The sequence below is a fragment of the Mauremys reevesii genome, linkage group 24, assembly GCF_016161935.1.
Source record: "Mauremys reevesii isolate NIE-2019 linkage group 24, ASM1616193v1, whole genome shotgun sequence".
Classification (NCBI taxonomy): Eukaryota; Metazoa; Chordata; order Testudines; family Geoemydidae; genus Mauremys; species Mauremys reevesii.
In genome coordinates this window covers 15,570,849-15,592,219 of record NC_052646.1, presented here as the reverse complement: position 1 = coordinate 15,592,219, position 21,371 = coordinate 15,570,849, and the positions used below count along the sequence as shown (strand labels likewise).

Genomic DNA, 21,371 nt, shown 5'->3' with positions numbered 1-21,371 from the left:
GAGTGCGGGGAACCTGATAGTCTTTGAATGTTAAGGGCTGTTATAAAGGGGATGGAGGTCAATTGTTCTCCATGTCCACTGAAGGCAGGACAAGCAGGAATGGGCTTAATCAGCAGCAAGGGAGATTAAGGTTAGATATTAGGAAAAACTTTCCTAATCTAAGGGTAGTTAAGCTCTGGAACAAGCTTCCAAAGGACATCATGGAGTCCCCATCACTGGACGCTTTTAAAAACAAGTTGGACAAACACCTCTCAGGGGTGATCTTGTTTTACTTCGTCCTGCCACAGTGCAGGGTGCTGGACTTGATGAATTCTTGAGTTCCCTTCCAGCCCCACATTTCTATGATTGCCTGGTTCTATGGCTGGGGAAGCTGAATCGGGGCTGGAGTCCCAGCTAAGGGTGGACATTGGAGGTAAGAGGCCAAGCTCCTTGTGCAGCTCAGGCTACATTCCCCAAGCTAACAGGCAGCCCTCCAGTAAGCTGCTGCCCGTGATGTGTACTGTAAACGAGCAGACTCACCCCTGAGGCACTTCCTACTGGTGACTTCTGGGAGTTAGCTCAGTTCCAGCTCCAGAGCGCCCTCTGCAGGCCGGTGATCCACCTGTCCTCTGGCCCCCATGCCCTCCCTGGACCTGGTGCCCTTTTACCTGGGGTGCTGCCCCCTGGCAGTAACCCCTTTCTCTCAGGGTCTCCCCTCCCCAGGGAACCCCCACCCTCTATCCCCACCTCGCCTCAGTATCAGGCTATTGCCAGTCATCATCTAGCCCCGCGCCCTGGGGCAGGCTGCAGTATCAGCTACTCAGCACTGGCAAGGAGGGTTTGGACCTGCTGCCTTGGCCTACCCCTGGGCTGCCTCTGCAACCCCCAGTACCTGTTAGCCCAACGCTAGGCCGCAGCCTGGGGCTTTCCAGGCTGGAGCTCCCCAGCTCCTCTGCCTTTCCCCAGCCCAGCTCCACTCAGGTACCCTGTATCCAGCTCCCTACAGCCAGATCCTTCTCCCTCTACAGTTAGAGAGAGACTCCTATGTCTGCCCCTGGCTCAAGCCTTTATAGGGCCAGCTGGGCCTGATTTGGGCATGGCCACAGCTGAGCCTACTTTCCCCAATCAGCCCAGGCTTTTAGAGCTGAAGCCCTCTGCAAAGCTCCTGCTCTCAGGGCAGGAGTGGGTGTCCACCCTGCTTCATGCATGCAGCAGCACAGGACAGGAGACAGCAAGAGGCAACTTCTTACATGTTAGTGGTTCTGTAGTACAGCTACTGGCTTAATGGGATGGGAAAGGGAGCAGCAGCTGGAAATATCAATGTGGGGGCACATGTTACAGGGAATGGGTGTGGGACAGATGGAGAAGGAGAGAGACACCAGTTTGCTCTCACACACTTAAACTTACTGTCACCAGCTGTCTAATAACTTCCTGTCTAGGATTTCCATATGTCCAGGTTTTTCTGGACACGAACTCTTTTTTGGTCCTCTGATCTCTGTCGGGGCTGATTTTTGAAATCAGAACAAATGTCCATGATTTCTCCTTGGTTTTTTCAACATTGATTCTGGTAGATCTGCAATTCCCAGCATGCCCTAATAGCAGTGTGCATGTTTACTGGTTTGCCACCTTTTCTTCTGGCAACGGTGCTGCCTTCAGAGCGGGGTGGCCAGAAAGTGGCAGCTGCTGGCTGGGCCCCCAGCTCTGAAGGCAGTGCTGCTGCCAGCAGCTGCACAGAAGTCAGGGTGGGAATGGTATTGACTGATGAGTCACTGAAAGGGATCCTGTTTGTACAGTACAACTTCAGGCACACATCTTTCAAAGGTTTTCATGGCTATTTGATGAGCAATCAAACACTGCTGAGAAAGATACGCGCCACAGAGAAATATGCCAGGACTAGGCGCAGTAGTAAAGGACTGACAGCATGTAAAAAGGTACATTTCAATTTGATATACATTTATTTTTGAGGCCTTTACTCTTGTTGTTTATAAATGTTAGAGAGTCAAGGTAGAAAGAAACCGTATAGTAGAAACTTGTACCCTCGTCCCCCTCCAACCCCTTCTGCCTTTGACAGTGTCTTCTATTTGGGAACTTGAAATAGGGTAACGCTAAAACTGTCAAAGGTTTGGGACATAGACTATGGCTGAGATTTCGCTCACTGGCCCTATTAGCAGCTACACACTGCACACATTTCACAGTGGAACCATTATCCCCATCACACTGTAACACAATGTACAGGAGAGGGGAGAAGCCCTGAGGAGTCACATGGCAACTGTGTGGCCTAGTGGAGAGACCCCTGGACTGAGACTATCCCTAGCTCTGCCACTGGCCCTCTGGGTGACCTTTGGCAAGTCACTTCCCCTCCCTGTGCCTCAGTTTCCCATCTGTGAATGGGGACAATGATATAAAATTCTTTGAGCTGTCCTGGTGAAAAGCACTGTGTAAGATCTAGGTATTAGCATTACCTGGCCATAGGGCGCCACATCTGCATGGTAATTACAACTGCCTAAATGACCATGAACTCCTACAAACATTTCTCTTCCTGTAGGCAACACCCAGGAGCCTGACTGTCTGAAAACATGGTTATGGCAGAGTTGTGGTTGCCCAGAGGTACATTGTGCCTTTCCAAAACATCCAGTTCAGCACAGCTCAAACATCTGAAAGTCAGGAAATACAGAGTAAACACCCAGACAACCCAAACTCAGCACCCCGGAGCTGGCAACAGCCACAGGGAATTGTCTGTAACTCCAGCTGCGCAATCACCGTGCTCGGTGCAGCTGTACTGAGTGATGGAGACATTAGCTGGAGCAGCGTGGTAGAGGAATGCCTGTGATATGAGGTGCTGCCCCCTCCCCTCTGGGAGTGTGATCAACAGAAAGAGAAGCATATGTACCTTGGGGGATCCAGTATGCACCATTTCAGTGTGCCATTGTATTGGATGAAGCAGCAAAGAATCCTGTGGCATCTTATAGACTAACAGACGTTTTGCAGCATGAGCTTTTGTGGGTGAATACCCACTTCTTTGGATGCAAAGACTTGCATCCGAAGAAGTGGGTATTCACCCACAAAAGCTCATGCTGCAAAACGTCTGTTAGTCTATAAGGTGCCACAGGATTCTTTGCTGCTTCTACAGAACCAGACTAACACGGCTACCCCTCTGATAATTGTATTGGTTGTGTCACAGTGGGACACAGTGGTCTTCTTGGAAGAGTAAGTGAAAGTGCAATGGTAGATGGCATTGTGTGCAGAAGGGTGATGGGGATGTAAAACTGAGCAAGTGGGGGGTTGTTTCTGGGGGTAGGTTCAGTGTCTGACTGTAGAACAGGTGTAGGTAGCTCCTGGTCAGTACAGCTCATCTAAACACAATGTCTGCCTTAGCAAAGGGAAGGTGTTTGAATTTGTGCTGCAGTTGACATGGGCCCTGTTCCCTGAGGGACATGCACTATCTGCAAAGGCAGAGGGTGAGTATGTGTGTTAGGGGTGTACTGGGGCATCACTCAAAGAGGGCAGAGTTAAGGGTGTGGGGGCTTGTAGCTAACTCTGTATTTCCTGGTGTTCACCGGCTTGAGTTTTGCTGAATTCGCTGTTCTGGAAGGGCTGAGCTATTGCCAGGCAAGCTGAACTCTGCATTAATAAGATTTGTTTGTCAATGAAGAATAATGGCCCCTGCCTCCCCTTGCCCCATTACATTAGCAGCTGATGAGCAGGAGTCACTCATGTTTTAGCCTATAGTGCCTCTCAGGCCAGCTAAACCTCCACGTTGAAAGGACCACCACACTTGAGCTAAGCCCTTTATATGTTTGCACAGCACCTACCCCAGTGCGGCTTGATGACTGATTTATGCTGCAGCAATACAGAAAATAAAGAAGATGATTTTCTGGGGCATCATCTTACTTCTCCAAATAACTGTTTTCCCAGGGGCTGAAGACAGGAACCATTTAACCTGACCCTTGTTGGCAGAGGAAAAATGAAAAAGAAAAACAGAAATGGAAGCAGAAAACATCCCTTGCTGGCGACGCTGTTCCCTGGTAACATATTTCCTGCACTGAATCTGCTTCAGGAGACCCTTTGCACTGGTGATAGAGAAACATTTCCTCAGCTAACCCTATAGAGTGTATAACTGGAGTTCCCTGGAGCGCCTCTTTAATGCAATGGTTAAAACATCCCAATCAGAAACCCTGGAAATCTCATCTGGTCTCTCTCTCATTTTTTTGCAATCACTTTAAGAATTTTTGATATTTGATGCACTAGATTGTTTGTTCTTATTTGAATTTTTCATCCTCAAGAGCCTTGCTCAGAACTTTCTGAGCATCTTCCGCAGCCTCATTCAGAAAGCTCTGCAGCATGTAGTACGTGGTCCCGAAAGAAACTCCTGCAGCTAGCAGAGACCCCACCACTGGTAATGGGATAAAACTCAGAGCTGCTTCAGCTGCCATCGCTGCACCACATGCAGCCTTGCTTAGCAGCTTGATTACAAGCTCTTTAGATATTTCTGCAGCCAGTGGGGACTTTATAACCGCCCTCAGCTCTGGGACGGTCATTCCCACCCTGTTGGCAAGATTAGTGAGTGAGGTTCTATCCAGTCCAAAGGCCTTACAGTAATGTCTCATGGATGTCACCAGGATGGTAATATCACAAGCAAGACCAAGACCTGGGAGAGGGATGGCAGCAGCAGCAGAAGACACAAGAGCTAGTTTCCATATCTCCTTCTTCAGTTCAGCCTTTTTCTTTTCCAGGATCTTTGCCGAGATGTTGGGCAGGGCCAGGATGAAAGTGAGTCTTTTGTGAGCATCCAGTTCCTGCTCCAGTGTGTCCTGCAGCAAGTGGAAATCGTATTTAAGCAGTTCCCAATTGGAGATCAGGAAAACCCGTGGGGAGGCCTCATCTGCTTCCCTCAGGTTCTTGATGCAGTTCTCCCGGATGACCTGCAGGATCTGTTCCTCATTGTAGGTGCTGGGCCGGCGGATCTGAGCTGCGTACAAGTTGGCATCCACTTTGGAGCGCACGTAGTAAAACCTCTTCCCCATCTTGTGAATCTCCTGGGCGAGGCTGGTGTGGTGGGAAGTGAAGCGCTCTGAGGAGATGATGATGAAGAAGTCGTAGTTGTTGAATTTTACCTCTTTGAGGTATTTGTCTGCCTGAAACTTGGGAGTCCCGATTCCTGGAAGATCCCATATTGTTAAATTGGGGAGTACAGGGTGAGGATAAGCCTTTGGCTCCAACGTTGTTTCTACCACCCCAGTTTCAGCGGAACCTTCATCTTCATCTCCCAGTCCCCGGATGGTGTTGACAAAGGATGATTTTCCAGACCCCGACTCTCCTGTGACAGCGATGTGCAGTGGGGTATTTTCTGATGACTCTAGAGACTTTTTCAGTTTCACTGCTATTTCTGAGAGGTTTCCTGTTCTGGCAGCAGCTTCTAATTCTTCATTGTCCTCTTTGGAGAACGTTGGCATGGCAGCTGCTGACAATGGGTCACTTGGTTTTAGCTGCAAGTCTTAGAAAAGGGAAAGAAACATTGCAATTAGTTATTTTATCAGACAATGTCACAACAGCTGGTTCATCTATAGTTTGTTGAGGGACAAGGTTAATTTCAACACCATGAGTTTAAAATGCACAAGTTTGTAATGGAAATGTAACAATGGATAATATAATATATGGAGATACACCATCTCATAGAACTGGAAGGGACCCTAAAAGGTCATTGAGTCCAGCCCCCTGCTTTTGCTAGCAGGACCAAGTACTGATTTTGCCCCAGATCCCTAAGTGGCCCCTTCAAGGATTGAACTCACAGCCCTGGGTTTAGCAGGCCAATGCTCAAACCACTGAGCTAGCCCTTCCAAACTTATACAATTTTCCAATCTATTGTTTGCAGTGTTGCCGTAGCTGTGTTGGATCCAGGATATTATGAGAAGGTAAGTGAGGTAATATCTTTTGCTAAAGCAACTTCTGTTAGTGAACGGGACAAGTTTTCAAGCTTTACTGTACATGCTGGGCTGGTAGGTCTGAAACACATACAAGTCAGCATCCATTGTGGAGCTCCAGGGAGCTTGAAATCCTGTCTCTTTTGCTGCCAGAAGTTGGTCCAAAAAAAGATATGACCTCATCCACCCTTCCTACGTATCAGCATGAAGTGTCCCCCGTGTTTTACCATCGACAGAAAATCTGGCCACTTTGATTCTAGTCATTGGACAAAGGGCTTGTATACATTGGACATTTACCAGCAGAGCCGTGCCAGTCTAACTAGACTGCTATAGCTGCCCTGTGGACACTCTCTGGAATAGGTGCCTTTTGCTGGGTGAGCTTATGACACTTTTAAAATGCTATAAACTAAACTGGGACAAAACACTCGTATTCTGAAATAAGGGTAGTTATAGCAGTGCAATTCTACCGGTATAGGTCTGTCAGTATGTTTCCCTGGGGGTGTTTCTAGTGGGATTCCTCATCGATCGGTTCTAGGCTTAACTCTATTCAACATTTTAATCAATGACCAAAAAGTAAATATAGAATCACTCCTGATGAAATGTGCAGATGACAAAAAGATCACCGGAGTGGTAAATATGAGGTCTGGACCATCATACAGAGAGATCTGGATCACTTGGTGAGCAGGGGTCATTCAACCAAAATGCAGTTTAATACGGCTAAATATAAGGTCTGACAACTAGGATCAAGGAATGCAGGCCCTGTCTTCAGAACGGGGGACTGTATCCTGAAAAGCAGGGACTCTGAAAGGGATTTGGGGGTCTTAGCAGACCAGCAACTCAACATGAGCGCCAAGTGCGATGCTGTGGCAAAAAGAGCTAATGTGATCCATGGATGTCTAAAGAGGGGAGTAATGAGTAGGAGTCAGGAGGTCATTTTACCTATACTAGAACACTGCATCCTGTTCTGTGGTCCACGGTTTAAAAAAGATATTGGAAAAACTGAAAACAGTGCAGAGAAGAGCCATGAGAATTATCTGAGGGCTGGAGAAACTGCCCAATACTGAGAGACTTACAGAGCTCAGCTATTTACAGAGGTGAAAGTAAGCCGGTACAAGCCGGTATGGGTACCGGCAAAAGCCAGTACGCCGTGCCGGACTGCACCGGCTTTCGCTGTGGGGATTTAAAGGGCTCTGGGCTCCCCGCCGCAGCTGGCAGCCCAGAACCCTTTAAACCCCCCACCCACAGCTCCGGTGTCTGGGCTGGGGTCGGATTTAAAGGGCTCTGGGCTGCCGCGGTGGCAGTCAGCCCAGAGCTCTTTAAACCCCCCGCCACAGCTGAGATTTAAAGGGCTCAGAGCTCCCCACCGCTGCGGGCAGCCCAGAGCCCTTTGAATCCCGGCTGCGGCTCCAGTGGCCGGGCTGGGGCCAGGATTTAAAGGGCTTGGAGCTCCCCTCAGCGGCAGGAGCTCTTGGCACTTTAAATCCCTGCCCCAGCCCTGCAAAGCTCAGGGTTCCCCACAGCAGCCGGAGCCCCAGGCCCTTTAATTTGCCCCTGAGCTCCGGGGGCCTCCCAGCCACCTCTGCAGCTGGGAGGCCCTGGTTGATTTAAAGGCCCTGGGTCTCCCAGCCACAGCTGGTGCCCCAGAGCCTTTAAATCCCGAGGCCACGCCCCTTCTGGATGAGGCCACATCCCTTCTGGATTAGGCCATGCCCCCCTCAGGACTCCGGCAGTACCGGTAAGTCCTGTAAGTTACTTTCACCCCTGGCTATTTAACTTATCAAAAGGAAGATCATGAGCTGACTTGATTATGGGGTATCAGTATCTTCACGGGGAGAAGACACCAAGCACTGAAGGGCTCTTTAATCTGGCACAGAAAGACATAAAAAGAACAAATGGCTCCAGGTGAAATCCAGAAAATTCAAACTTGAAATAAGGCACCACTTTTAAACAGTGAGGGTGATTAATAATTGGAACACACTATCAGAGGAAGTGATGGATTCTAAACCTCTTGGCATCTTCCAATCCAGACTGGAGGCCTTGCTGGAAGATGCTTTAGTCAAATACAAGTTTTTGGGCTCAACACAGGGGAACTATATACAGTCCTATGGCTTGTGATATACAGGAGGTCAGACTAGATGATTCTAGGTAAAATATACCAGCAGGTATTATAAAAATGATATATGACAAAGCACACACATAAATAAATAAATATTGAAAGTCAGGGTAGGACATATAGTCATGTAGACATTGAGTATAAACTTTCATTGGTTATATTTTAATGGATTTAATAAGTAGCTCTGAAGTAGCTTGACTTTAAGCCCTGATAGAGTGAAGTAACCTTTCACCCAGGATCCCAGCTGTAGTTTTAGTTCTGCAAATTCTTGTTTTATTTAGGAGGCCTTGTCCATCCTGAGGAAGTGTAAGCATGTGCGAATGGCTAGGGAACTACTTCTGTACTTTTGAAAGTCAAAAGACAGTGGGGGTCATGTGCTATGGCCAGCCAGGCTGGTCCAGGTGTGGGCTCATGGGCTGGGTCGAGCCTGCGGAACATTTCCAATCAGCCCCAGAATGTTTTTGCCCCTGCAGCAGACCTGCTCTACAAAATGGCACCCTCTGCACAGCATGACATCACACGTATAGTGCGTGCGAGGTCATGCCGCACAGAGAACGCTCTTTTGATTCTGTATGTGGTCTGAGGAGCTGCTGCACAACTAGACATGAGGCCCATGTCATTGAAAAGGTTGGTCCATCCCTAAACACAAGGTTTGAGATAGTGATACTGTCATCACCTCCTGTTATTCTCTCGGTGTTGTTTCTTTGGGGGAAAAAACAGATTCATGGACATAACGAAGAAACAGCACTCTAAACGAACCCCCAAAATGGACCAAGAGTCAGAATGACATTGCGTAATCGGGTATCAGAGGGGCAGCCGTGTTAGTCTGTATCCACAAAAACAACAAGGAGTCCGCTGGCACCTTAAAGACTAACAGATTTATTTGGGCATAAGCTTTCATGGGTCAAAACCCCACTTCTTCAGATGCATGGAGACTAATCAGGATTGGACGATGCAGTCGAGGTGAGAGGTCCCCTGCCACTCTCGAGGTCACCACCATGACAGTTCAACTGCCGATGTTCCTACTTCCTCTTCCAAGGAAAGTAGAGACACAGACATTGCAGACTGGCCAGCTGACCTGAGAACAGCCCCACTAGCTTGATGGTACCTGAGTCAGAAGACATTGCCTGGGTCCCCAAACTGCAGTTCCTGACTGACTCTGAAGCTCCACAAGACAAGCAAGCTCAAGAGCAGAGAATTTTTTTCTTTTTCTAAGTCACTATATTCTTTTTGTCTCCTTAACAGGACATTTGCACAGTCCTGTCCTAGCCTTTTTCTAGACATGCACGTGTGTGTGGCCATTAATGGTAATAGCACATGCTTATAAAGTTACCATTATTATTACCTCACTCTACCAAGTCTTAAAGTCAATCTTCTTCAAAGCTCCTTATTAAATCCATTAATGTAAACTTATTAAAAATATAACCAATTAAAGTTCATACTCAAGGTCAACATGACTCTATGTCCTGTCATGGTTTTTAATATTTATTTATGTGTGTACTTTTTCATATATCATTATTATAATTAAGTTTACCATTGGGTATTGATTAACCTAGGTTCACAGCAAATCTCAGCATAGATCTCTAAGTGTCACCTGGGATACATAGATTTAAACCTTAACCTATTCTTTCCACAAGGGTATGTATAAGCTGCTAAGTAAACCACATAAGGATAAAAGGATGGGAAAAAAGTCATTTAATCATGGGTTAACTTTGCGGTAAGATTATTGGTTGTGTTCATGCAATAATTTGTTGTTCTCTTTGTAGTTAACCAATTTTAAGTAGTTGTCACACTGTCTGGCTCACAACTTAAAAGTGCCAATCTCAGGTCAGAAAACAGGACACACACAGTCTGTCAAGATTTCTCTGGGAAAACCTACTCTGCTAAAAATGGTAAATAAAGCCAGGGCCACAGTTTCAGCTTCAATATTAGACAAGGCTGTGGTTTCAGGGTACCTAGGAGCAGAATCTACCACAAGTATATTTTCTTTGTGCTCCTGGCAGGTTTAGTGAGAAGTCTCACAAAATCTACAGACACTCTGGCAAAAAGCCTCTTTAGTAATGAGCAAAGGTTGCGGACAGGGGCAGCTCTATGTATTTTGCCGCCCCAAGCATGGAAGTCAGGCAGCTTCTGCGGCATGCCTGCGGGAGGTCCGCTGGTAATACAGATTTGGCGGCATGCCTGCAGGAGGTCTACTGTCCTGCGCCTTCGGCGTACCCGCTGCCAAATTTCCGCTGAAGCCTTGGGACTGGCAGACCTCCCGCTGGCACACTGCCGAAGTCAGCCTGACTGCTGCCCTCACAGGGACCGGCAGGCTGCCTCCAGCAGCTTCTTGCCCCAGGCACGCACTTGGTGCGCTGGTGCCTGGAGCCATCCCTGGTTGTGGAGGTTACAAAGTCCCTTTAAGCCCTGACTCTTTTGACACAAATCACAACTTTTTCAATAATCTTTCACTGTCTGAAACATATGAGGCCAGTAGAAGTTTTGCTTCAGCCTCTCACCATTTTTTTTCCACTTCCGAATGACCCATGAATGGGGCATCCTGGGTTTTCCGGAGCAACTCCCTCCTGTATCTCTCAGGCCCAACTATTTGATTGCAAACCTCACCAGAACATCTCTTTTTTCCTGTAGCGTAGGGGTTTCCCTATTAAAAAAAACCTTCTTGCATAACAATGTCCCCCTTCCTTTCCCAGTTGTCGTGTCATTCTGTGCAGCAATCCTAGCCAGTTCCAAAGAAATATCAGTTTGCTGAGTAGCAAGGGCGGTTCTATGTATTTTGTCGCCCCAAGCACGGCAATCAGGCGGCTTTCAGCAGCGCGCCTGCGGGAGGTTTGCTGGTAATGCGGATTTGGTGGCATGCCTGTGGGAGGTCCACTGGTTTCAGCTCCCAACGCTGGAAGGGTTTGCGGATCAGAGGTTCCGCTGAGTCACCTTAACTTTACCAATGACTTTTGTGTGTTAATATCAGACGTCAGCTCTGTGATGGGTGCCAGAGCTTATCAGAAAGATCAACGTCCAATGCCTTGTTCAGGCAAAAGCTCTTTAGTAAATAACCCTGGATGGCCCCAAGGGCACAGAGCAGTCAGACTGGGGAACGACTTAGTGGTTCCTTCCTAAACTCTGCCCTCAGACTAAACTCTGCCCACTTCAGACATCTCTCACATCAGACTGTGCAGAGTCTCCTTTTCCTCCCTCTCCCCTGCTGTCAACAGCAGTGAAATCATTTACAAAGGCACCATTTAAATGATCATCACTGAGGTCAACACCTCAGTTGATGAGCATGGGGCAGTTCACCATTCTCAGAGTGATTGTTTCAGGCTCTCTGCAGACTCAGGCAGACAACAAACAATGGTTATACGTGGTGGGCCACGTTCTGAAGGTTTTCTATGTAAGTATTAGAGCCAGAGACTAAATTTTTGGAAATAGTGGATATTTTAGAGAACAAGATGGCCTCACAGGACAGGTGGCTGATAAACCATCCTGCTCTGTAGCCCCCCTGATTCAAGCCCTATGATAATATCACAAGCAAAGGTAAAACCTGGGTCAGGATCAGCAGCGATAGCAGATGAGACCGAGGCACGTTTCGATCTATGCTTCAGTGGTTTCACTTTATTTTTTTCCACGATCTTTTCTGAGATGTCAGGCCGGGCCAGGATGAAAGCGAGTCCCTTGTGAGCATCCAGCTCCCTCTCCAGTGTTTCCTGCAGGAGCTGGAAATCGTACTTGTGCAATTCCCAGCTGGAGAGCAGGAAAACCCGCGGGGAGGCCTCACCTGCTTCTATCAGGTTCTCTACACAGTCCTCCCTGATCTCCTGCAGGGTTCTCTCCTTGTTGAAATTATTTTTCCTTTTTGCAGCTTTCAAGTCATTATCCACTTTGGAGCGCACGTAATAAAACCTCTTCCCCATCTTGTGAATCTCCTGGGCGAGGCTGGTGTGGTGGGAAGTGAAGCGCTCTGAGGCGATGATGATGAAGAAGTCGTAGTTGTTGAATTTTACCTCTTTGAGGTATTGGTCTGCCTGAAACTTGGGAGTCCCGATTCCTGGAAGATCCCATATTGTTAAATTGGGGAGTACAGGGTGAGGATAAGCCTTTGGCTCCATTGTTGTTTCTATCACCCCAGTTTCAGCGGAACCTTCATCTTCATCTCCCAGTCCCCGGATGGCATTGACAAAGGACGATTTTCCGGAGCCCGACTCTCCCGTGACAGCGATGTGGAGTTGGGTGTTTTCTATCAACTCTACAGACACCTTCAGCTTTGCTGCTATTTCTGCGAGGTTTCCTGTTTTGGCAGCAGCTTCTAATTCTTCAATGTCCTTTTTGGAGAACTTAGCACCCATGGCAGCTTGGCAGCGGTTCAATCAGTCTCAGGTGTGCCTTAGGAAAGGGAAAGAAAGATTGCAATTAGCTGTTTTCATCAGGCAAAGTCACAACAGCTCGTTCGACTAAGATTTCTCACGGGAAAAGGTTGATTTCAGCAAAGATAAGAGTTAAGAGGAGGAGGAAAAAGCAGAGGGAGAATTTTGTTCTGAATGGGGGAAATCTGTGTCTGGCCAGTGAGCAAACCCAGCTCCTAGCTTAGTCCCTCTCTAAACCTTTATGTTTCCAGAATGGCGCTCATTTCTCCTCCTTTACTGATGGCCTCATCATGAGAGAGTGCTCTGCCCTATCGATCTAGGTGCCTGTGCAACGCCCATCACAGTGGTATCTGAGCACCTGATCGGGTACCACGGATGGATTAAAAGTGGATTCTGGGATCTGAGGCCCACAATCTGAATAGGACAATAAGTCAGGAGCAGAGCTGCCAGTGGCAATTCGTGGGGCCCTGCTGATTGGCATCATCCAGCCAGCTGCTGGGGTGAGCTTGGACTGGCCAGACTGCAGAGAGATCAAAGAGGGACAGGGGAGAGAAAGATCAGCATGTCTCTGGGGGCAGGTAGCAGAGGCAAGAGTCAGAACTGGCCATGGGCTGGGAGCCAGATCACTATGCTGAGGTGTTGAGGGCTCTGAGCCCCATTTTCTCTCTCCACCCCGTTTGTGCATGTCTGTCTGTCTGTCTCTCCTTCTTATCCCTCATGTCCCCCCTGTGATTCCCAGAGGTGCTGAGCACCGGCAGTTCCAACTGCAGCTCCCATTGCAGCTGTGGGAGCTCAGCACTTCTGGAAATCAGTCTGTGGAGAACATGGAAATATTTGATAGGAAATATGCACGACTCAGTTTCCCCTCTCACTAATTACTCCTCCGGCACAGTGGGACTGAGGAATGGCGTGAGGGTGTCACATAGGCATGGCTGGGTTGGTGTGAAGGAATTACAAAGAACTGTCCCCATATGAATGAAATTGCCTCAGACTCAGAGACACAACAGAGACCAGTGACCGGGCGTTGGCTGTTAACAACTAGGAGTCGGCAGAGCAGAGCAGAGCATGTGACCGCAGCAGGACTGCAAGCTGCACAGCTACAGACAAAGCACAAGCTGTGAGCAGACTGAGGCACGTTTGTGGCTGCCCAGGACTGAAGGCAGAGACACAGAGCTGTAACCCAGGGGGCTTTGGAAAAGAGGGGCAGGTGATCCCACGTCCTTTACCCAGAGGCCTCCCTGCCCTCGAGGGCTCCCCTTCCACTCTCCTGTCTGGCAGAGTCCTCGTAACCCCAACAAGGCTGGGCCCAGGGTTCCTGGGGGGGGCTTGACCCCCAACCTTGTTGTGGTCACTTAGGGCAGGGGCTGGGGTGTCCGCACTCCGGGGTGCTCTCTCTGCACTGGATGCTTCACTGACTCACTGATCATTACGTACAGTTCAAAGCAAATACAGTTTATTAAACAGCAAGCAGGCTGACCTGGAGCATTGGCCTCTCCCCATTGCTCCTGGGGACTGTCAGTCTCAGGATCCTGATTTCCCATCGACCCTTCCCCTTCCTTTGGTGCTGGTGTAACCCTTCTGCCAGACGGAGCCAGCAGCAACCAGGGCCGGGTTCAGTATCTAGGGGTTCCTTTCTATCGATACAACACAGAACTGGCTTGAGCTCCCACCCAGTAACCTGGGAAAATTACACACCACCCCTGGGCACCTCTGAGAGGTAAAACTTCCGCACTCGCAAGCACAGAGTCTGATTGTAGAAAAGAAACTTTTAATAAAAGGAGGGAAGTAATTTGGAGTTAATTTGTGAAAACACCGCAAACAGGGTTCATAAACTTGGGCGCCAGGTATCAGAGGGAGGGGGAGGCTGAGCCTCCCCAAACAGCCAGATGTGGCCCGCCCACTCTGCAGGCGGCTGGCTCTCCCATGGCTGCCTGGCCCCCTGACACTCTGGGGGAAGGATAGCTGGGGCCGCACTGTCTGGCCCCCTGGCATTCTGGAGCCGGGAAGGCTGGGGCCATTCTGTTGGGGCCGGAGGGGTGGGGGTTGTGCTGCCCGGCCCCCAGCACTCCGGGGGTGTGTGTGTGCTAGAGCGGCCACAATGGGGGGACTGGGGGCATGGGGCAGGGGCCAGCGGCCACAGTGGGGGCTGGGCTCTGGTGGGCACAGAAGGGGCGGGGCCTCGGGCGGAAGGGGTGGGGCTGGGGGAGTAGTCTTCCCAAGCCAGCTGTTCACCCACCATCCATGTTCATAAACATAAACCATGAGCAAAATACCCACCACCACATAGGTTGGCCAGTGTCCTTTTCCCCTCAGGTTCTTAAGTCCAGCAACCCAAAATTCCCTTTCACGTGCCTGACCCTTCTCTGAACCCTACTCACAGTTGCTGTCCTTGGTCAGCGCAGAGCCAGAGTTCAGAGATGCATCTGCAGAGTTCGACTCCCATCCTGGGTGGAGCGGGGACGGGGGCGTAAAGAGGCACCTTACCCACTCTGCTGCTCAGGCACTCGCTCGCCACCTCTCTCTGCCAGCCACCCTGCTGGCCACCTGCTCACCGCTCTCGCCAAGCCTCTCCACAGCCACTTGCTGTCCCTCTCTGCCTCCCCAGCCACTCATTCACCATCCGACCGTCAGTCACCTTCTGCTTCCACCCACCTCTCTGCTGTGACCTCTGCACATTAGTCTCTTAGTAATTGTCAGTTTTTTGCAGGCTGGGCAGAAACACTGCCCCCCACCAAGCCATTTCAGCTCTCAGTGATTTTTAGCTCTTAGCAGACAGGGCAGAAACACAGTCCTACCCCAACCCATTTCAGCTCTGATTGAGTATTTAACATAACAAAGAGACTCCTAATGATCTCTATGTAGCTTCTTCATTGAACAGTGGGGGAAACAGGTTAAACCAATCCAGAGAAGTCCCTTGGGGAGGGCCCACATCTTCTGGCTGGGATATCTGTCCCCCCCTCTCTTATTTTCAGAGGGCTCTGGCATTCGAGCCCCTGGCTTAAAGAGGTTCTTTCAGTGGAGGGTGACCTCCTCATCTGGGACAGGTTCAGCACAGTCCTGCTTCTCTGTATTCATACAATAATGAAACAACATTGAAACAGCATTTCACTACCCCTGCATTCAGTTTTAAAAATTTTTTTAGGATGATGTTTAAAAAAAAGTGAACGGTACAGAGTTTAAGCGTAGAAGTTTCTGGTTATCAGGGAATAACGTACAGATTCTTAGGGGGTGCGAAGTTTGGCTTAAGATTGGATGGCGTAAGGTATACATAATCTGCAGTATCTCTGACTGGGGGTAAAAGTTTGATGGGTCAAAGTACAGAAATTGAAATATGAGGGTACGTTGCTCATATAATGGCTATGTTCAGATGTGGAGTATAATGAGTGGATATGATGGTGAGGATGGATTGACCTTCATTTGGTGAGATTTCACATTCAGTGAGTTTATGATTCCAGTTCATATGGTCCAACGGAAAAATGATTGTAACCCAAGACCAGCCAAAGTTGGTTATTTTGAGCAGCACAGCTCTGTCTGCTGGATATCTAGGCAAAGTAGGTGTGTTCATGCAAATACAGTCTGCTCCAGAAATCTCTCCCCCTCCCAGCTAGCTGTCAGGGGAGAATTCATTCAGTTCATTTAGACCCTTACATCGGGATAGGGTCGCCAACTTTCTACTCGCCCAAAACCTAACACCCTTGCCCACCCCCTGTCCCGCCCCTCCTCTCCTCCGAGGCCCCACCCTGCCCCTTCTCTGAGGTCCCGCTCTCCACTCACTCCATCCCTCCTGCCTCTGTCACTCGCTTTCCCCCACCCTCACTCACTGGCTCATTTTCACTGAGCTGGGGCAGGGGGTTGGGATATGGGAGGGGGGATGAGGGCTCTGCTGTGGGGCCGGGGATGAGGGATTTGGGGTGAAGGGCTGGAGATGAGGGGTTCGGAGAGCAGGAGAGGGCTCTGGACTGGGGCAGGGGTTTGAGGTGTGGGGGGATGAAGGCTCTGTCTGGCGATGCGGGCTCTGGGGTGGGGCTGGGGATGAGGGGTTTGGGGTGCAGGAGCATGCTCCAGACTGGGATCGATGGGATCAGAGGGCAGGAGGGGGATCAGGGCTGGGGCAGGGTGTAGGGGCATGGGAGGGAAATGGGTGCAGGCTCCTGGCAGGGCTTATCTCAAGTAGATCCTGGAAGCAGCCGCATGTCCCCCCTCTGGCTCCTACGCAGAGGCACAGCCAGGCAGCTCTGCACACTGCCCCATCCACAGGCACCGCCCCCACAGCTCCCATTGCTCCTGGTTCCCGGCCAATGGGAGCTGCAGAGCCTGTGCTTGGGGTTGGGGCAGCAATTGGAGCCCCCTGGCTGCCCCTATGCATAGGAGCCACTGCTTCTGGCAGCTGTGTGGATCCAAGGTAGGCAGGGAGGGAGCCTGCCTCAGCCCCACTGTACAAACAACTGGACTTTTAACAGCATGGTCAGCGGAGCTGACCGGAGTCACCAGGGTCCCTTTTCAACCGGACATTTTGGTTGAAAACTGGACACCTGCCAACCCTGTACTGGGAGCTAGCCAACCAAAAAACCAACAGAAAGCTCACACTGAGACTGATACAGCCTTAAAGAATTTTTATTAAGATAAATGAAGTAGTAATTAAATGGTAAAATAATCAGAGTTACAGTTACAATTGCATTACTGCTATTCAAAAGATCTATGGTATTATGGTGTTATATGGTACAAAGCTTTGGTTAATATACTCACACCCGTCCTTGATAACCTGGAGGTGAGAGACACAGGACCAGCCTCACCTCTGGTGGTTCAGGTTCCTCAATTCTTGAGTGAGAGGTGCAAAGCTTAGAAGAAGCTAGAGCTAAGAGCTACCGAAGTTAAGTAAACTCTAAGTTAACTAACTTCAACTTAAAATTAAAACCTAATAAACAAAACTAAGAAAAAAGCTTAGGGAAACCAAGCTTAGCCTAGTCCCCTTGGAACTTAGAAAGTTTAAGAAAAACAAACATAGCCTACTAATCTACTCTAGCATGGTGGGTCACCTCTTTTATAGGGCACAAGTGCTTGAAATCCTTCCTCCTATGCCCAAACTTCATTCCTCACCCACAAAAAATGTCAGGGTACACTTACTCCATAGGCTAATATGTTTGTACATATTGATGACATGTATATACATATTAATGACATTAGATCATACACACGTGTTATTTTTGTTCTCCAGGTTATTTTGGTTCTTTCCTTGTGGTGTGCATATTAAGTTTGAGGTACAGACTTGGAAGCCCCCTGTGCCATTCTACCATTATCTATCTGTCTAGGTGAAAGGTCTTAAACATGTGTGTTGACTTTGCTATCTGAGTGAAAGGTCCCAGACATGCTAACTTTGCCTTAGCTCAACATACAGGATATGGCCTATAGGTCCCTTGCATTACAGCTGAACTTACTTTAATATAAATCTATAAACCTATTACAATAAACCAAATACTTAAACTATAAGAAAAGATAGATATATATTCAAACAAGCAGGTTAATCCTATAGGCTACAAGATGAGTCAGTCAATTGAGAGAGATCACCTGATACAAACAGCAATAGACTTTGTAATATAGTAAATCCAAAGGGTCAGGTTCAGAGACACACATGCAGCCCCCACTGGAATCATAGAATCATAGAAGAATCATAGAAGATTAGGATTGGAAAGGACCTCAGAAGGTCATCTAGTCCAACCCCCTGCTCAGAGCAGGACCAATCCCCTGCTCTGACACTGGGTACAGAGAAATGAATAAGGAAAAGCTATAAAATCAGAACCAATAACTCAAATCACAGCTCTGCATGAACCGGTAATTTCAGCTCAGGTATTTTAACCATAAGGCCTCTGAAATGGATTTAACAACATCCAAAGCTATCTCAGTTTACAATGAAGTGATGATTACAGGGTTAACTCTCTGCCCAGGCTGCAGAAATGTAGGGACATGATGACCCAGTTTTTCCAATCATCCAGGAGTTTCTTAAAGAGTTTATTCCTCATGGTCTCAGAGTACAAAGACGATGTGCTGGATACAAGCGTTGGGAGTGGGGCAGAGTCGTCTTTGTGGCTGGGAAAAATATATCGTGTGTTTTTGTTTCTACCTTCACACAGCCAGAGTCCATTTTAATTTGTTTTGCCCTTGTCCCTAAATGCCACAGTGTGGAGCCCATCAAACCTGGCATTTAATGGCAAGAGAAACATGAAAATCAAGTTTCAGAGTGGCAGCCGTGTTAGTCTGTATCAGCAAAAAGAACGAGGAGTCTTTGTGGCACCTTAGAGACTAACAAATTTATTTGGGCATAAGCTTTCGTGGGCTAAAACCCACTTCATCAGATGCATACAGTGGAAAATATAATAGGACGATATATACATATATATATATACAGAGAACCTGAAACAATGGGTGTTGCCATTCCAACTCTAAGGAGAGTGATCAATTAAGGTGAGCTATTATCAGCAGCAGACAAAAAACTTTTGTAATGGTAATCAGGATGGCCCATTTCAAACAGTTGACAAGAAGGTGTGAGTAACAGTAGGGGGAAGATTAGCATGGGGAAATAGTTTTTACTTTGTGTAATGACCCACCCACTCCCAGTCTTTATTCAAGCCTAATTTAAGGGTGTCTGGACTAAAAACTATTTCCTCATGCTATTTTTAGCCCCTACTGTTACTCACACCTTCTGATTATCACTACAAACATTTTTTTCTCCTGCTGATAATAGCCCACCTTAATTGATTACTCTTGTTAGAGTTGGTATGGCAACACCCATCTTTTCATGTTCTCTGTACATATATAATCTTCCTGCTGTATTTTCCACTCCATGCATCTGATGAAGTGGGTTTTAGCCTATGAAAACCAGGGAAGCAGCAAGCTGGTCTCTAACAACAGGTTTGCTGCATTCAATCTGCTGCACTAGACACTTACCACTAGTGAGAGATAAATGGGAAAGTTTAACTATCCCTGTAGGGAGCTTAAAATTGATTAGGGAACTTTCTCTCAATTTCAAGTGGTTTTATCACTTTACTAATATATCTTTGACACAATGAAAAAAGAATTTCCAACCAAAACTCCAAGGAGTCTGGTCCGGCCTCTTTCTCTCTCCTCCTCTTGTTCACTCTGTTTTTTATTTTGTTTCATTTAGGTTGGTTTTGGTTGATCAATTTTGAGAGCTTCTGACACAACTGAAATGGGATTTCAGCCTTTTTTCTGGGTGGTAGCAGTGGATCTTGTGTTGCTGATATTTGTACTCTTTACCTTTTGCTTAAGACAGAGCTTTGGCCAGAACATTTTGGGCATCTTTGGCAGCATCATTCAGAAAGCTGTTCAGCATGTAATAGGTGGTTCCAAAGGAAACTCCTCCAGATAACAAAGAACCAACAACTGGTATTAAATCTAAAGCCTCTTCAGCTATCATCACTGCACCACATGCAGATTTAGACAGTAGACTCACCACCCACTCTTTTGATATTGAGTTGGCCAGAGGAACTGCTTTAATTACAGACTTCAGTTCTGCAACGGGCTTGTCAACCTGCCTAGCGAGTCTAGTAAGGGAATTATCATCCAAGCCAAAGGCAGTGAGGTAACGTTTCATGTTTACCATCAAGATGGCTACATCACAAGCAAATGAGAGACCTAGAACAGGAATAACGGCAATAGCACCTGACACAAGGGCCAGTTTCCAAATATGTTTCTTCAGTTCAGCCTTTTTCTTTTCCAGGATCTTTGTCGAGATGTTGGGCAGGGCGAGGATGAAAGCGTGTCTCTTCTGATCATCCAGCTCATTCTCCAGTGTCTCCTGCAAGAGCGGGAAATCATACTTGTCCCAGTTCCAGCTACAGATCAGGAAAACCCGTGGGGAGACCTCACCTGCTTCCCTCAGGTTCTTGATGCAGTTGTCCCGGATGCCCTGCAGGATCCGCATGTCATTGTAGGTGCTGGGCCGGCGGGTCTGAGCTGCGTACAAGTCGGCATCCACTTTGGAGCGCACATAATAAAACCTCTTTCCCATCTTGTGAATCTCCCGGGCGAGTGTGATGTGGTGGTAAGTGAAGCGCTCTGAGGCGATGATGATGAAGAAGTCATAGCAGCTGAAGTTTACTTGTTTGAGGTACTTGTCTGCCTGAAAACTCGGTGTCCCAATTCCCGGCAGATCCCATACTGTTACATTGGGGAGTAAAGGGTGTGGATAAGCCTTTGGATACTTTGTTGTTTCAACCTCTCCAGTCTTCGCAGCACCTTCATCTTCATCTTCATCTCCCAGGCCCCGGATGGCGTTGACGAAGGATGATTTTCCAGAGCCCGACTCTCCTGTGATGGCGATGTCCAGTGGGATTTTTTCTAATGATTCCAGCTCCTCCTGCAGTTTTGCTGCTGCTCCAGTGAGGTTTCCTGTTTCATAAGCAGCCTTCAGCTCTTTCAGTTCCTCTTGGGAGAGTTTTTCGGCCATGGCAGCGCCTGGCAATGGTACCAGAAAATCCTAGAAAAGGAATAGAAAGATCCTAACAATGTATTATTAACTGGTAAATTCCAAACGACCTGCTCACATGGGAAGCTGTACTTTGCTGGGGGTGAAAAAGATAATTTCACCAATCTCAGTGTAACATGAATGAGTTTTCAACAAAGGCAGATCAATTTTGCTATCTATTCACTGCCTAAATAATGATGTTAATGTAGAATTCAGGCTGCCCAGTTCTGCCTTATGTTTGGAGAGTGGCCAAACGCAACTCTCTGAACACTGTGAAGGTAACACCTCACATCCTGCACACCTTGGGGCCAACCCGAGCTCTCTGCTAAGAAGCTTTTTGGCCACCATGATGGATCTCTAGGAAGGGACTACAACTGCAATAGTGCCCACAGAAATCAAGCCTGGACGTGCCCTGATAGACGCAGGGCCACACAGAAGGCAGGGGAACCCTCTCAAGTGTCCCACATCTGGCCTGAAATTTTAAGTTGTCCCAAGCAGTCCTGCATTGCCATTGCAAA

At 48.0% G+C, this 21,371-nt stretch overlaps 2 protein-coding genes across 2 annotated transcripts; both read right to left on the bottom strand.

Moving 5' to 3' along the window:
- Nucleotides 1–3,394: 3,394 nt before the first annotated feature.
- LOC120390312 (interferon-inducible GTPase 5-like) lies at nt 3,395–12,353 on the bottom strand. Its single transcript, XM_039512887.1, has 2 exons — nt 11,786–12,353; nt 3,395–5,473 (listed from the first exon to the last, which is right to left on the bottom strand). The coding sequence occupies exons 1-2, from the start codon at nt 12,351–12,353 to the stop codon at nt 4,239–4,241; spliced, it is 1,803 nt and encodes a 600-aa protein (XP_039368821.1). The 3' UTR covers nt 3,395–4,238.
- Nucleotides 12,354–19,625: 7,272 nt separating this feature from the next.
- Nucleotides 19,626–20,835, bottom strand: LOC120390186 (interferon-inducible GTPase 5-like). Its single transcript, XM_039512594.1, has one exon. It carries the CDS (start codon nt 20,833–20,835, stop codon nt 19,651–19,653), a length of 1,185 nt encoding a protein of 394 aa, XP_039368528.1. The 3' UTR covers nt 19,626–19,650.
- Between the last annotated feature and the right edge of the window lie 536 nt (nt 20,836–21,371).